Source organism: Macrotis lagotis, chromosome X (assembly GCF_037893015.1).
Source record: "Macrotis lagotis isolate mMagLag1 chromosome X, bilby.v1.9.chrom.fasta, whole genome shotgun sequence".
In the NCBI taxonomy this organism is placed as follows: Eukaryota; Metazoa; Chordata; class Mammalia; order Peramelemorphia; family Peramelidae; genus Macrotis; species Macrotis lagotis.
This window is the reverse complement of record NC_133666.1, coordinates 504,212,201-504,230,397: the sequence shown is the minus strand read 5'-3', so window position 1 is coordinate 504,230,397 and position 18,197 is coordinate 504,212,201. Positions and strand designations below refer to the sequence as shown.

Here is an 18,197-nt window from a genome sequence, read left to right as displayed (position 1 = left end):
TAGGACATATGCAGATTTTTTTTTGTCCTGCTTAGAAGTAATTTTGGCTAAAAGAATAGATAGACAAAAATGCACCTAGGCAAAGTTGGTCTTTCCATTCTGCTTTATACATTTCCACCTCCATTTTCCAGAAGTCCAACAGGTATTTCTTATCACTAATATGTCATTCACTGTGCTTCTTATCCCTGGGCATATACAGAATAACAAGAATAGTTGTTATACTCAAGAAGCTCATTTTCTAATGGGGGAGACAAGAGTGAAAATAATTTGACAAATACAAGACATATACAGAGTAGATGGAAAGTAATCTCAAAGCAACTATGGGGACCAGCAAAAGTCTGTAGAAGGTCAGATTTAGTATTTTAAGAACAATCTAGTAAGTTTTTCCAATGTCTCAAAGTATTTATAACTAAATTCCTCTTTAAGGAATATTTGCTTTTTCAAAAAGGACAGCATGAATCATTTATTTTTGGTGGGACTTCACCTGAGTGAGGGTGATATTTTTGGTTTAAGAAATTTATCTGTTACTTTCTTCCCTAATGGTGATTCTCTGAATCAACTACATAATAGATTATTTGTGTGATTGGGGATATAGAAAAGGCAAGAATGATGCTATGTGAAAGAAAAACTGTAAAATGTTAAATAAGAATGGTAAATAGCAAGGGAAAACAAAATCATTTGAATGAGGGTGGAAGTTGTTTTTTCTAACCAGTTACCTGTATAACAGCTCCAGTTCTGAGAACTGCAAAATTTAAACTGCTTCTTTTTTCTTCCCTAGGTGTGTCCTCTCTAAGCATTCAGTTTGCCAAACTCCCAAAGGGACTCAAACACTTAAATTTATCTAAAACCTCATTATCACCAAAAGGTACAGTAAACCAAAGTCTGTTTTATATTATTGATTGTCATTTTAAAAAATAATGATAGAGAATACGACCATGTATTGTTCAACCTTCAGATTTTAGAGATGAGGAAATGAAGATCTGGAGAGAGATTGTTTGACTAGTCCAAACGTCATAAAGCTAATTGCTGGCAGTGTTGAAACTAAAATGGTGTTTAGATAAATAATAAATAATCTAATCATAGCAGCAAGAAAAATAACCAGCATTTATATAAACATTTTAAGATTTTCAAAGTATGTTACAAATAATATATCCTTTAATTTTCATTGCAAACCTGGCTGTTTTGTTACTATTATCCTTATGTAATAATGCAGTTCTCACATAGTGTGGAATAAAATTGTAGATGAGAAATACAGATGATGAAACTGAGGTCCACAGAAGTTAAGGTAAGTAAATATCTGAGACAGGATTTGAATTCAGATCTTTGCAGACTCCAGGTCCAGCAGTTTCTCCATTCTACCATCCTCCTGCCCTGTTCTAGTTAAACTAATCACTACTTCAATATATTTTAAGCTCTCATAGAACATCATTCTATGTTTTAAAAATGACATATGGATTATAAGTATATTTTTCTTCATGTATTGATTATAAAAGTAGAATGCAAAGTATTTGCACAGTGGTTTATAAAAATACTTAAATGACTCCCCCCTTCAAAATCTGATTAAATCTACTTTTCACATAATTTTCAAAAACAATTAGATTGATTCTTTTTGTGTCATAAATTTCTTGCTGTTTTATCTACATGGACCATGCCCTTTCTTCTCCATACCATTCAGTCATTATCTCTTTCTATTAGACCCAGTAATACTGAGGATGTCAGCATTTATTTACCTTTAGCTCATTGATGAAAAACATTTCTTCCAAAGGACTCCCATTTGTTAGAAAAAGAAATAGTAAGGAATTCAAAAAAGAAAGAAGTAACATGAAATAAATTTATTTTATTCCTGTAATCTGATTTTTTTACATAGTTGAAATCTAAAGTATCAGTAAATCAACAAACATTTATTAAGTACCTCCTTTTTTTTTTTTTTTTTTTTTTTTTTTTGGCCAGGCACTGTGTTAAAGTGCTGGAGATACAAAGGAAAAAGATGAAACAGTCCCTGCTCATAAGGAGCTTCTAATTCTATTACAAATGTATAAATTATATTGGTGAAACCATATAAGGATTATATCTTAATTGTTTCATGTTGTAAGAATAGGATAATTGTTAGTGAGAAAAATAAAATAACATAGTGTGGAATAGAATTGTAACCCATCTATACAGCAATGATGAATTTATTATTCTACAAATGGTTAGGGGAATAACAAGTTTTATGGAACAAGTTACCAAAATGTATATGTTGTGAATTTTAAATGGTGATTTTGTAAAGCGAAAAGTCAAAAAAATTTTTCTGATTCTTTGAACTCTACATGATTACAAAGAACTATTGTATCAAGGTTCTACTTTAATTCATTTTCATAAACAGCATTCAGAGCAATGGAGATACCCATAAAGAAGATGGACAACATAGGTGTTCCTCTAATAGTATATTCATGCAGTATACATAATGTCATTTCTAATGTGTGAAATGACATTGAACTGAATGCACAGAGGTAATTACCTCCCTTCATCTTAGATTATTAAGAAATTACTCCATCACTAGAAATCCTAGTTGGCTACTTATCAGGGATAATGCACTTCTCATCAAGGTTGGGCTTAGATTACTACTGAGCTTTTGACTGAGTTTAAAAAGATTTCTGAACTGTGTAGTGACATCAGATTTGTATAGGAATGATGAAACTTATCTGGAAAGCTATATATCCTGTACATCCTATAGCATCACAATCTGACTGTATAAAATATCAAGAATGTGAAGGAAGACAATCACCAAGTCATATTTCTTCAGGAGTAAGTGTTTGGCTTTTGTTCAGTCATTCACAATCATTCTAAACTCTTCATGACCCCTTTAGAGGTTTTCTTGGAAAAGATACTGGCATAGTTTGGTATTTCCTTCTCAATTTCATTTGACAGATGAAGGAATAGGCTCACAGAGTTAAGTACCTTGGTTGGGGTCACATAGTTACTAAATGTCTTAGGCCAAATTTGAATTCAAATCTTCCTGACTCCAGAATGAACTCTCTATTCCTTGTACCACCTACTTGCTGTAGTCTCCTAAACTGATTACAACTAAAGTTACCACTTATTTACATTAAGCTGTTAATAGTCTCCTAAATTAAGTAACCTGAAGGTCAGAGCCAGTGTGTTGCAACAGAGTAGAATGAGCACTGGTTAACATCAAAATTTGTGACAGCTCCTTATTTCATGTCAGACAAAATATTTTGCCTTCTTAGGGCCTTCATCTTGACAGGGACAGATATCAGATATTTTCTAGATATTTTCTATATTTTTTAGCAAGTCTGTTGTAAGTCATCTAGCATGGTAAAGCTGAGTAGTATTTCATTTTTCACTTTTTACTTTAAAAATTTTTTAATATTATTTTACTTTTTCCCCCCAGTTACATATTGTGAAAATTTTAGCATTCAGTTTTATAAGCTTTAGAGTTCCAAATTTTTCTCTTCTGAAAATGGTATGTAGTTTGATATAGTTTATACATGGGCTATCATGTAAAACATTTCCATATTAGTCTCAGTTATGGAAGAAGAAATAGGTTAAAAGGAAAAAATAACCATAAGAAATAATAAATTGAAAAAAATGCTTCATTCTGCTTTGAGCGACCATCAATATAGATGGTGTTTTTCTTCAGTCCTCTGTCCTTGTCTTAGATCATTGGGTTGCTGAGAAAAGCTAAGTCATTCATCGTTGATCATCACACAATTTTCATTGATACTGTGTACATTGCTTTCCTGGTTCTGCTCACTTCACTTTGCATCAGTTCATACAAGTCTTTCCAGGTTTTTCTGAAGTCTGCTTATTCATTATTTCTTATTACACAGTAGTATTCCATTCATTTACCACAACTTGTTCAGCCATTCCCCAGCTGATGGGTATTCCTTCAGTTTCCAATATTTTGCCACCATGAAATGGGCTGCTATAAATATTTTTGCCCATGTAGGTCCTTTCCCCGTTTTTATGATCTCTTTGGGATAGAGATCTAGTAGAAGTGCTGTTAGATCAAAGATTATGCACAGTTTTGCATGCCCTTTGGCCATAGTTCTAAATCGCTCTGCAGAGTGGTTGAATCAGTTCACAAATCCACACCAGGGCATAACTTAACAATTTTCCCACCACCTCTCCTATATTTATCTTTTTTTTTTTGTTATACATTGTGGAGTATTTTTTAGTGCTTTGAGGTTTATGAAGGACTTTATGAATGTTATCTGCCTTTAATCTTAGTGAGTAAGTAGGTGCTATTATTGATCCCATTTTATAGATGAATAAATTGGGTATGAAAGTGATTAAGTGACTTGCTCAGGATTACACATTGAATAGGTCAGGTCTTCCCTAGGCCAAGGCCAGAACGCTGCCTACTGTTCCACCTCGCTGTCTACTGGAAACGGAGGACTAGTAAGATTACATTATTTGCTCGAGATCACATAGGTTGTGTCAGGATAAACATGGGTGTAGGTCCTTTGATTACAGACCTGTTGCCTCCTAGCTCTGTCTCTAAAATAGGCAAAATAGCAGATTATACTAACAATATAATAAAAATGTCAGTGTATAAAATAATGAACTTAGAATCAGGATATTTCCTAGCTGTTCTGGGCAAGTCACATAACTATGTCTGTTTTTTTTCCATCTGTAAAATGAATTAGAGAAGGAGATGGCAGGATCTTTGTCAAGAAAATTCCAAACATGGTCTTGAAAAGTTGGACCTGAATGAAAAATGACTAAACACACAAAATCTACAAAACCCTTTGAGATCCTTAGGGAAAGGATTTGTTTTCATAATTTGGGCAGCTTAGGAAAGGAATTCCAGTGTACCCCTCATATTATCTACCATCTTTCCAGTTTTCTTAAAATTAAGTTTTCATAGAATTATATAGCGTGAAGGGATATTTTCCAATCAAATGTCTCACATATGAGGAAAATAAAGCCCAGAGGGTTTAAGTGACTTATCCAATGCCACACAAATAAGTCAATAAAGATACCTTGAATTTGGACCAAATTCTTTTTCAAAGTTATTTTTCCTACAGTACAACCATGCAATTCATAGTACAGTCCTCTCTTTAGGTTTTTGTTTTTGTTTTGTTTTTGGTTTTGGTTTTTTTGCAAGGCAAATGGGGTTAAGTGGTTTGCCCAAGGCCACACAGCTAGGTAATTATTAAGTTCCTGGGGCTTGATTTGAACTCAGGTACTCCTGACTCTAGGGGCCAGTGATCTATCCATTGCTCCACCTAGCTGCCCCCACAGTCCTTTCTAATAGTGCTTTCTTTCTTTCAGTCTTTCCATTTGAAATTGAACCCTACCATATGATGATGATGATCAATGTAAAAGTTAATGGAAATTTTTATTTTTTAGGTTTTTGCAAGGCAAATGGGATTTAGTGGCTTGCCCAAGGCCACACAGCTAGGTAATTATAAAGTGTCTGAGATAGGATTTGAACTCAGGTACTCCTGACTCCAGGGCCAGTGCTTCATCCACTGCGCCATCTAGCTGCCCCTTAGTGGAACTTTTAATGTGGTTTTAAAAGAAAAAATTTAAATTTATCTAAGTTCAGGGCGTTAAGTGACTTACCCAAGGTCACACAGCTAGGCAATAAGTGAGTGAGGCAGGATTTGAACCTCAGGTACTACTGATTCTGCTGCGCCCCCTAGCTGCCCCACATTTCAATGTTAAATTATTTATTTATGTGGATGTGACTCTTAGAATAGCAATATATTACAGAAAGATAACTAGATGAAGAATCAGAATGAATTGGCATGAAAATGGCTATCATGCACCAATTCTAGAAATTGGGTTCCTTTCAAGAAATACAGATTATCATAATTGATATGATATCAGAGATCATCGATTTCAGCCTTTACCTTAATCAAAATATCTTATGTCAAAAAAATGATTTATTCATCTTTTGGATGAAAATTAGTCAGTAGTTTCATTGGATAAAATAAAATGGATTTTTTCATTGGATAAAATAAGTGGATTTTTTCCCTACCCCTCTTTGATTATTCAAAAGATATTACAATAGACTATTCAAATTTCTTGAGGTCATTGTAACTATTTTGTTTTGTCCTTTTCTTCATGCAATCTAGGATCTATTCATTAAAGTCCATATAATTGAAAATATTAATTTTCCTTCTATTATTATTCATCAGGATCTCTATGAAAATTGCAATTATAATCCTCAAACCTGAGATCTATTCTAGATCTCATAAACTTTCCAATATTTCCTAAAACCTTAAACTCCATTGCAAATTATGACAGCCAGAAGACATTAATGATCAACTCTCAGTGATTATAGGCTATACATATGGAGTTTAGATAAAAGGATGGAAAAAAGGAACTTTCTGAAAAGGAACTCCTAAAGTAAGGGAGAATCAGCTCCCTATTTTTAAATAATTTTCAGATTTTTATCTTCTCTCATTTTTGTTTCCCCTCTTGACTTTGACATTTTCCTTAAGTCCATTTATAGACTTCTTCTCTTTGTCATAACTGAATCATCTTCTTCCTTAAGAACTTTTAATTGGGCTGAAAATGTTTTGGTATTGTGATGGGAGTGTTTACATATTTTCTCCTTAATACCCATTTTGGAAGCTGAAGTTATATATTAAAATATTTATTTAAGAATCAAGTGAGATTTTTATATAGCCACTTTCTAGGTCTTATATCTGGAAATGTGCATTTTCATAGGAGAAAATTATTATATCAGTTGATATTGGTATAATATAAATAACATTGGTATAATTGCTCTAAGAATTGGTATAAAATTAGTGTGAAAGTTATTTATCAGGAGATAGGGATTTGGAAACTGTCTTCTTATAAGTAATAACTCTATGAACAGAGCCATCATAATACTTGGTCTAACTAACATAATAGAGTTCTAGAGAAAGCACTTTGCTAAATTTTAAAATATTTTATAAATATGAGTATTTATTATTTTTAAAAAGCCTTATTCTCTCTCTTCTTTGAGTTGAACTTCATGTAGGTTTGGGATCAAAAAAGAAACTTTGTCTTGAGCAATTGGTGATACTTAAATAATAATTATGAGCATTGACTGTTGGACATCCAGTTCTATTCTTTTATATCAGTCTATTTTTCAGTTTTATTTCCTTATTTCCATATAATCTATTAATTTTCTCATATCAGCACCTTATCTCTTCCACAGATATTCAATGAATGATACTTTTCTAGTTCTGTATCCTTTTATTCTCATTAGGTCAAGTCATATCCACCTTCTTCTAGCTGCAGGAAACACTCCTATATCAGAATAAAGAGTATGGTTTAAATGACCAGCAAACCCATATATAGGATGTAAATTTGTATTTAGAATAGATCTGAGTTCTCTTTCTTGCATTTTTATAATTTTCTGCTATGGTGTGGCTTATTAACATTTGGAGAAAACAGAAAAGAATCCTTCATTTTACTAATTCTAGAATTAAACTTACTAAACAAGATTACTCAATTCAGATTATTTTTATATCCTGGCCGAAAAGAATCCTTCATTTTACTAATTCTGGAATTAAACTTACTAAACAAGATTACTCAATTCAGATTATTTTTATATCCTGGCCTAATGCCCATTGCCCATACTTGTCAAGTAACCTTTTGCTATTGAGAATGATTTGGCCATCTAATTCAACTTTATATTTATTGTGTTATGTCATACTTCTGAGCGGAATGACTTAAAGAAAAGTTATTTCTGCTGATATTTTTTAAAGCATTTGGTAATAACATTTATTATATGGTTGTTGAATAGCAGATAATTGTATGTTTTAATATGATACTGGTGAATTCCATAAGTTTTTGTCATAGCATGTACAAATTTATCAGTAACAGGACCAGAAAAGCTGCAGGAAGGTGGCGATTTTTCATAAATATAACCTCTGTTGATCTCTTAGACCTCTAAAAAAAATACGTTTAAGAGGCTTTAGGATTTGGAAAGCGCACTACATAAATCCACATTTGATTCTCATAATAAATCTGAAGAAGTTGCAGGAATTATCCTATCATTATTCATACCAGTCAACATCGGAAATATGTTCTTACCTGATAAAGGTATTAGGACTGATATCCCTGCCCTTACCCTAAGATCCTAAATTATGCTTTCAACAATACTGAGTAAATTTTGATTTGATATTATGTTAAATAAATGTGAATGCAATGAATAAAGTACTTTATTAACTTTTTGTTAACATAATAAATTTAGCAATTACTATATTAACAAATTGATAACACATTATTCCAACTTTTATTAATGTATGATTTTGTATTTATCTTATTGTTTCACTTGTCCATAATAGAATGTTATTTATTAATATTAAATTATTGTTATTAATGTCAATTAATGATTATTTCTTAAATGGTCACAATTATCATTGAAATACTATATTTAGACTGCAAAGCACTTGACAAGTTTTTAGAATTAGATAAATTTGGACAATTAACTTATTTAGTATTGTTGAAACATTTTAAACTTCTTGGTGTTGTAGAAAGAGAACTAGATTGGACCTTAGAAGACTTGCATTTAAATACTAGCTCTCCTTTCGCCTTTTAGTATAACAGTTAATATTTATGGTCTAAAACAACCATTTCCATAACATAGTGTATAATATATATCTTTTTTAAAAAGATTTTTGCATATTTAACCACAAATCTATTATGTGCCATTTGCTATTCATTTTAAATATGTAATAAAGTTTTCATGTATATTTTCTACATGTTTTTGAGCTGATCACCTAATTTCTCTGGGCCTAAGTTTTCTCACTTGCACAATCAGGCCACCTATTTGGACTAGATAATCCTGTAGGATCCCATTCTATTCTTTTGCCTTTGCCAGCAAAGCAGTATTTGAGGGCAAAGCTTAGGGGAGAGTTAGGTAGATAACACAGATCATCTCTATTCTTGTTGTAATTTAATCTACTCACATTTTTTATTAAAAGAAAATATGTTTGAAGAACTGAATCATTGTCTCCTTTAGTTTTTTTACATTCTAATTGAGTTGCTGTTGCTAACCTGTTAACATAAAATTTATAATAAGCCTGTTACTTTCTTTAAAGCAGAATTGAACTTGACTTTTCTTGATATTGTAGGGGTGAATAGCCTTTCTCAATCACTCAGTGCCAATCAGTTAATCGCTACCACCCTTACCCACTTGGACCTCTCAGGGAATGCTCTTCGGGGAGATGACCTCTCGGTAAGATTTGCTTGTTATATCATTTGATTTCTTAGACAGAGTTGTATTTTTATGAGTTATGTACAATTCCCTTTTAGTATAACATTTAAACTTTTTGAATGTTGTTCATTTTTCCCCCCTAATATTTTTAAAACTTTTATTCATTTTAAAATTTATTTTATTAAACAACCGTTTCCATAACAGAGTGTGTGTATTATATATATATATTTTTTCAAAAAGATGATTGCACATTTAACCACAAATCTATTATATGCTATTCACTATTCATTTTAAATATGTAATAAAGTTATCAAGTATATTTTCTCCACCACTACCATGGTCATTAGATGTGTGTGTGTGTGTGTGTGTGTGTGTGTGTGTGTGTGTGTGTGTGTGTTTTATAATTAAAATCATTTTGTACACCTATCAGTTCTTTTTCTGGATGCAGATGGCATCTTCTTTCATATATCCTTTGTAATTAATTTGGGTATTCATAATAGTTTTTTATTCATGAAATTTTTTTAAAATGTGGTATGTATAATATTGGTCAAATAACCCATATGGTTCAGAATTCCATACCTTCTGCTATTCCTTAACAACTGGAGACCTTGAGACCTTGGTTATATTGTATGATTTAAAGATTTGATTGACAGAAGAATAAGCATAATTGAATAACCCTAGAATATCCAGTTATTTTAGAAGAGGCATCCTTAATGATAGGGAGTTTCCTAGAGCTTCACAAATGGTGAAGTATGAAAGGAAAACATTCCAAAAAACAGTACTTTCTCTAGTTTATTAAGAAATGGATAAAAAATATAAATACTTGTAACTCTCTTCAGTATGATACTTTAATCAATTCTAAAATTGGATAGAAATTGATGATCTTGATGAATCCTGGATTTTACCTTTGGTCATTCATTACAATTTAGCAAGAATTTATTAGACAGCTATTGACTTGAGAGCTTTATTCTCAGATTAGATGTTCAGAAAGGCCTTTATTCCAACTAGGCTGCCATCCTATTGGGATAGTCATCACTGGTTAAACTGATCAAACTATATCAGTCAGACCTTAAGGAGAGTACTTGTTGATGAGATTCTTGGGAGGAATTTAATTTTTATTCCAAGAGTTTTTAGGGTTGTTTTTTTTTTTGCAAGGTGAATGGGGTTAAGTGGCTTGCCCAAGGCCACACAGCTAGGTAATTATTAAGTGTCTGAGACCAGATTTGAACCCAGGTACTCCTGACTCCAAGGCCGGTGCTTTATCCACTATGCCACCTAGCCTCCCCTTATTCCAAGAGTTTTGATGGCACAGTCACATTTCTCTTCTATTTTGTTTCCCTCTATTTTTTCTAATTTTCTATCTACGCTGCTGAAAAGATATTTTTTTGCTTTTTTTTCCTGTGATGAGTTATGACTGTTATATACTTCCTTTGGTATCACCTTAACTGATAATCCCAACTCTTGCTATAATCCCTCTAAAGGGATGGATGCAGAGACCTAATTTAGACAATAACATGCTAAGAAATTGTAGGAAATTTTGAGGTAGAATAAATTGTAGAGTTTTAAAATTAAATGAGAACCAATTTAAAAACTGTTAGGTAACCAAACAACAGCTAAATGAGAATATATCAGTCATCTAAGATTTTGCTTTTTGGGAAAGGTCTGTTTTCTTAGATTTTCTAAAGTATTTTAGGACAGGAAGATCAACTATATATCAAACCAAAGTCTTTCCAGAGAGCATCATATGGTTCAGATTCAAATTAGTGGTGATCCTAACAAGAGTACAAGACTTTATTTGAACTTCCAAAATTGATTACCATTTTGAGAGAGTGGCTATAATTCAGGTGGCATTTCAGTCCCAGGAGTTAAAATTAATTATCACTTTTTAAAATGGTATAGCATAAAACTAAGCTAATTAAACAAATTTAGTGATGCATTACAGGCAAGGCTTTGGGGAGTTCAGATTTCATTTGGAGACTTCTCATGTTTTATCTTAAGCTTAGCTTTGAATTAAATATTTTTGGAGATTTGTTTTTAGAATATGGAATTGTTACAAAAATTGTGATAATATTATTGGAAGCAGGAAAAATATAAGAGAAATATTTTCTAGTTTTTCTAAAATATCTAATTTTTAAAAACTCTAGTATAATTATTCTTATTTTTAGCATTTTTAATAGTTAACTAGTTTTTCTTTCTTATTTTTTTCTAAGTACCTATACAACTTTTTGGCTCAACCGAATGCCATTGCTCACCTGGATCTATCTAACACAGAGTGTGCCCTGGACATGGTAATGTTTCTTTATTTTGCCTTGGAATCTTAGCATCCATTAAGTTGTGATACAGTAGAATTTATGCTGAGTAATATATACTTAATATAACCAGAGATGTTTGATAATCAATCTGAGGTTTTTACTTTTCAGGTCTGTGCAGCACTCCTTCGGGGATGCCTTCAACATTTAACTGTCCTCAGCCTCTCCAGAACTGTCTTTTCTCACCGGTATGACCTTCCTTCTGAGCACCATTAATTTCAATTATGTATCAAGGATGAAATCTTTTACTTCGTCCCAGAAATTTTAAACCATTAGGCTTTCAGACAATGCTAATAATTCTCTAAGGTTATTAAATCCTACAGGTTTTTTCCTTTTGTAAAGTTTTGTTTTGGTCTTGGATCTATGTATTCATCAGTTTAGAGATGCACTGATGGAGAAATCTCTTACTGGTGCTGATATTCAACCCTTCTACAACTTTTGGTCTTGGAAGATTGCCCTAAAGAGGACATTTGATTGCATCACCACAGTATCTGAGGCCACCACTATATTTCCCTATATTAAAATAAGAGCTATAATAGTAATATCTACAACCACCCTAAAATTATAAGAATCATGTTTTATTCAGTTTGCATTCTTTAAGAAAACAGGGTGTGTCATATATATATATATATACATATATATATATATAATATGTATATATGTCTATGTCATCTATATGTGTAATATAGATGTCCTTCAAAAATTGCTATGAATAAAAAAAATGAGCTCTGATGCTGAGAAAGCACAAAGTTTCTGATCTTAGGAAATCTAATCATGTAAAAATCTCATCCCTGAAAAGGATTTATAAATGAGCATTTCTTTAAACTTTAACCTGTGTATATGTACAGTTTGACAATTTAAATAAATTTGTGATTTACTATATAATAAAGATAATGTATAACAAAATACTTATGTAAGTATACAATACTATATATGGTATGAATGTGAGGATAGTGATATTTATAAAATTTATAATGAAAATTTTATGTATGTGTATGCTATCTTTATTATACATTAAATCACAAATATAATTAAATTGTCAAAATGTTAGCATAAATTCTATTTAAGCAGTTCTTCCCTTCAAGTTAGAATAAGAGATTTACAGAGAGAGAGAGAGAATAGGTTAAAGGGCACAGTTGGATTGGATGTAGAAAGTCACTGGACTGGTTAGAGAAGTCAATAGAATTAATCTCATGAGAAGATTTCCAAAACCCTTGCTTCTTGGCTCAGATTGTAAATTTATGTACTTCAGTAAGCTTTTAAGACCATAAAACGGACCAGTTTAGATATAACTATGAATGATTGATTGGGTGAGTTGATATGTAGAAGGCCATTTAGAAAAAAAAAGTTTGGTAAGTTCACCTGATTTGGGTAAAATTCTTAAACATGTATATAATTGCAATTTCCTAGATAAAAAGAATATTGCCTTCTTGAGAACCATTAAATGGCATGAGTAAAATAAGCCTATTATGATTTCTTAAATCTTATAAGGATAGTTTATGACTTTACTAAAGATTATTTCACAAGAAAAGAAACAGAAAGAGAAATTAATTTTTATAACAAAATCTGTCAAATTGATTTAAAAAAGGTAGAGTAGGATCATGAAGTCACAGACAAATCATTTCAGTATCTTTTTTTTTTATTTTTAATTTTTACAAGGCAATGGGGTTAAATGATTTGCCCATGATCACACAGCTAGGTAATTATTAAGTGTCTTGAGTACAGATTTGAATTCAGGTCCTGCTGACTCCAGGGCTGGTGCTCTATACATTGTGCTACCTAGCTGCCCTGGAGTCTTGTAGTGATATTGCTATTCTTGGGAGAAGATTGTTGGAAATTTATAATCCCCTTAATACAAGTATAGAAATACTCATTTTTCTTTTAGTCAAGTAGAACAAAATGACAAAATTCTCTTTTCCCTTAAATTGCATGTATCCTCTAGTATTAGTTTGACCTTTTCAAAATATTGACAGTGATACTAGGGAGTTATTTTTGATACTAAAAACCATAGCCACTGAACAGAATGGAGAAAGTTTTCCAGATCAGTAGTACAGTCTCTCTAATCTGTTGCTCTTATCTGTCACTCTTAAATCCTGGATTACTTCTTAGCTCTAGTGATGCAGCGTTTGCTGACTTTATTCCATTTGCTTCTCTTTTAAAGGCCAGAACATGTATTTGAAGTGGTGGATATTTCCCTTTTCTGTCATTTCTGTGGGAGCATGGGCATGTTTTAATCAAATGGGATTGGTGTATCAGGAAAAATAATAGTTAAGCAACAGAAAATGTGGCCTGACATATCTCTTTCTGTTCCTATTTTCCATCTTGTTTAGTGATTTGTCTCAGATCAAAATAATTCAAAAGTTGTTTGTACATGAGTCTCATTGATTTTTCCAATATTAATAAGGACAGGTAGGGGTTGTGAGCAGAATTAGTCAATGAATTGTCTTTTCAAATGAGACCTTCTTTCACTGATCGTTTTTACCCCTTAATAAAGGCATACGTTTATGTTTTGAAATAATTGAGATTTTATTGATTTGCCTCCACTAGGGTGGAGCAGCTTGGTGGCACAATGTTTAGAATGCTGGGTCTTAGTAACATTTTTCAGATGTTTAGGAACTTACGTTCCCAAGTTCAAATCTTGCCTCAGGTGCTTAGATGCTGAGCAAGTCTTCTATTCCTGTTTGCCTTAGATGCCTCATCTGTAAAATGAACTCCAAAGATGTCATGAAGCTCTGGATACAGCTGACAAATGACTGAATAGTGTAGATTGTCTTCTAAACAGAAATCTTCATCAAATCCTCAAAATACTTAAAACTTTCCCTTGAGACCTTTAAAAATTCATAAATGCTCATACATCATTCAAGCTACTGATCTGTTATTCCATTCCCTTCCTAACAACTGACTTTGGGTTTTTTTTTTTTTCTAATTGCAAGTCCCACCAAGGTCTTTAATGGGACGTCTGACTACACCCACTGTGTATCTCTCTTTTACCATCACTCATTCTTCTCGGATGATAGTCTTTCTTGATTCCCAACCTTTTTGAAATAGTTCTGGGCTTTCAACAATTGCAAGTTGTTCCTTGCTGCCAAAATCCTCTTTTTGTGTGTGTGTGTGTGTGTGTGTTTTTTTGCTTTTAATTTCTATTCATCTTTCATTTTGACTTCATCTATATTTCCTTTTTTTTTGTTTGTTTGTTTTGTTTTCTGAAGCAGTAAGGTTAAGTGACTTGCTCTAAGTCACACAGCTAAGTGTGTATTAAGTGTCTGAGTATGCATTTGAACTCAGGTCCTCCTGATTCCAGGACTGGTGCTCTATTCACTGAACCATCTAGCTGTCCTTCATCTATGCTTCCTAATGCATAATTTCCAGAGAGCCATCCCCACGCCCAAAAGGCATCTTATTTAAAACCAAATTCTATACATTCACTTTTAAATCCCAGGCTTCCCTTTGACATTATAAAAAAGGTCAACCAATATTAGTTTATTTGAGAAAAGAGAATGGCGTTTTGGGATTGTTTTGGGATACAGTAAGGACTTTATGAATAACGTTTTATTGGTTTACAGGCTATATTTCTTCCTTATATTTCCATCTCCTGTGAATTGATTTGGGATTGTTGGGTTAGTTTTTTTCTTCACCTTTAAAGTGATTCTGAAAATTTGACCATTCCATCCATTAATTCCCAAAGATCAGTGTTCAGCCATTGGTAATTGTATATCTGTTGACACTACCATTTTGGAATTATATATTGCTGTAAAAATGTCAGTGCTAACCTGTTATGTTTTTTGATTTACAGGAAGGGAAAAGATGTTCCCCCATCTTTCAAACAGTTTTTCAGCAGTTCTCTTGCCTTGATGCAGATCAACTTATCAGGCACCAAACTCTCTCCAGAGCCTTTAAAGTAAGTGTCTTGTTCTTATTCTCCAGAGTTTTTGAAGTTCAATTTTCTAGGTGATTTTTTTTTTTTGAAGAATAGGAGATGTAATCCAAAAGTTCAATCAAAATGCTTCTAAGCCTCCGTCATGTTCTTTTTGACCACTTGGAGCATGAGATCCATAAGATTGATGCTGTTATTAGCAGCTTGTAATAAAGAGTCTTTAGCTCATCTTTTTCTTTCATGAAATCTTTTGCTCACCAGGATATTTTTTTTTTTTTTGGTGGGGAACAGGGTGAAGGGATGGATGATTAATTACTCCTCGGGAATCTTCTCACATTATATATAATCTGGAATGTAGATTATGGTGTTGTTTCTGTTCTTTACACCAAGTATTTTGACTAACTTAATGATAAGAAAACTCTATATATTTATTTAGGGACAAATTACCCAGGCCCATGTTTTCTTATCTCTCTATCTAACTGTCTTTTGGTTGTTTCGATGATATGAAAGCATCATAGTGGAAAAACAAAATGAAAATAAAATTTTCTGTTATTTAGAAAATAGAACTCGAATAATTTATGGACATTGATTATAATTTCACATAATTATATTTTTGTAATTATAAGGATTTTATAAAGCTAGTTATTTTTTGTGGGTGGACCTCTTAGGGGATGATCATGGTGTTTATTTTCAAATATAAACTTTGAATTTATGTAATGAGAATTCTCTAAACATTTATGTTTATATATCTGATGAGGATTTTTGGGATCATTTAATCACTAATATCAGTTAATGTTTAGAATAGTTTTATTTGAGTGTATTTTAATCTAATTTTTAAAGGATTGCTGTTCTCTATATTAAATGTCTTGCACGGTTGTTATACTCAGGATATTCCAATTCTGTACCTGCATAAAAGTTTACTGTATCTAGATAGCATATTTCATAATATGAATGTGCTATATCAATACTTGTATAAATTTATCACCATATGAAATCAATAATCCGTTCACCTTTGTGGCTGCTTTGTGGAAGTATATTAAAAATTTTATTGATAATGAACAGGCTTGTTTCATTTCTGCATATATACTAGAGATTAAATTTCACAGATTTGAATAATTTTTCTCTGTGATGATGATTGATAATTGACAATGTTAATAGTAAATACTTAGATATTGGGCTGATGATACTTCTGAAAAGAAATAAGGAAGCAATTCTGCCTTGATGGAGTAGGAATCAGATAGAGTCTGATTTTAGAGAAGTCTTTGGTAATAGGTATATGGAAAAGGACTGGATATGAGGTGGAGTGATGCTAATGATTAGAAATGATTACATTAACAGCTTTTAATTGTGAAATAAGAACATTGTCTCCCTCAGAAATTTTCCTCGCTCTTTTTGGCCCACTTTTCTTTTAAGAGAGCTAAGGGGCAAACCTAATGATTTTTTTTTTTAAAGCAGGGGAATTATTTGTTTCATTACTTGGCCTTTCATTTTGAGGCCATGTTTTGCATCCAAACTGAAGCATTTCATGCTTACTTCAAAGGTCATTGAGTTTCTGTGCCTTGATGTTTTTCTTAGAGCTCTGCAGGAGAGATTACATAGTGTGGTTCAGAAATATCCCAGGGCTATTGTTTTAGGTATCTTGCCATTATGGATTCAATATGTACTAATTATTTTTCTTTTTAAAAAGTTTGACTTGGTATTTTTAATAAATTTACTTTGGAGTGTTTTGAAATATAGAATTAGCCATTCAAAAACAAGGAAATTAAACCTACAACTCAACTATCATTTGCTGTCTTAGTAGTCTATATTTGGAGGGATCTTTGAAGAAAAAAAGTAGTTCTTAAATGAATTTAGATTTGTTCATAAATGAATTTAGATAAATAAAATAATTGTTTCAAAAAGTAGTCCAGTGAAATTTGGTTCATCATTAAATGAATGACAGTTTCTACTGTTTGAGTTATTTTTGTTCCTTGGCTCTCTGAGTAATTTTTTTCCTGAGTAATTGTGAGCTTACTTTAGTTATAAATCTTAATGTATATAATTACTCCTATAGTCTTAACTTTACCAGAAAAAACATCAAAAAGGAAAAAAAATTCATTCAAAGATAGCATTGTAGGGGCGGCTAGGTGGCATAGTGGATAAAGCACTGGCCTTGGAGTCAGGAGTACCTGGGTTCAAATCTGGTCTCAGACACTTAATAATTACCTAGCTGTGTGGCCTTGGGCAAGCCACTTAACCCCATTTGCCTTGCAAAAATCCTAAAAAAAACAAAACAAAAAACCCCCCAAAAACAAAGATAGCATTGTAAAAATATATTAGAATAAAAATGTAAATCTCCCTTTGATATTATCAATTTGAAAAATTCAAATGATAAAATATAAAGAAGCAAGGCCAATACCCAAATAATCTTTCCCAATAATCCTCAAGAATCAAAGACTCTTATTATGTTTGAAGGTGTATTTTCCAATTTTTTTCTATTCCAATCATGCTATCTGAACAAAGAATAAATGGGATTAGAAAAGGAATGGACAAAGGAACATAAGACAAGGAAATAAAGAAAAAGGCAAGGTAATAAGTGAGGTTCTATTTTCTCAATGCTAAAATAGCTGAGTAAAAAAGTGAATTTGTTTTTAAGCATAATAAAAACTTGAAAAAAAAGATTTTTATATTACTGAATTATATGTTTTTTCTTACTTTAGTCAAATGGATTTGGAAATATACATAGAGGCATATTCTGAGAGACTGACAACTGAAGAGAAAGGGATATAAAAGTGTACGTGTGGTGGAAGTAATTCAGTACTTTCCTCATTGTCATTTTTAGGGGAAGTAAAGTTTGAATTTGTGA

General features: G+C 32.0%; 1 protein-coding gene across 1 annotated transcript in view; it reads left to right on the top strand.

Annotated features, from left to right (window-relative positions):
• Window positions 1–18,197, top strand: part of LOC141499312 (F-actin-uncapping protein LRRC16A) — a 201,563-nt gene that overhangs the window by 69,712 nt on the left and 113,654 nt on the right. The window contains exons 11-15 of the mRNA XM_074202092.1: window positions 779–865; window positions 9,087–9,190; window positions 11,380–11,457; window positions 11,590–11,666; window positions 15,272–15,376. Of these exons, the coding sequence (XP_074058193.1) occupies window positions 779–865; window positions 9,087–9,190; window positions 11,380–11,457; window positions 11,590–11,666; window positions 15,272–15,376 (451 nt within the window). The remainder of the gene's footprint in view (window positions 1–778; window positions 866–9,086; window positions 9,191–11,379; window positions 11,458–11,589; window positions 11,667–15,271; window positions 15,377–18,197) is intronic.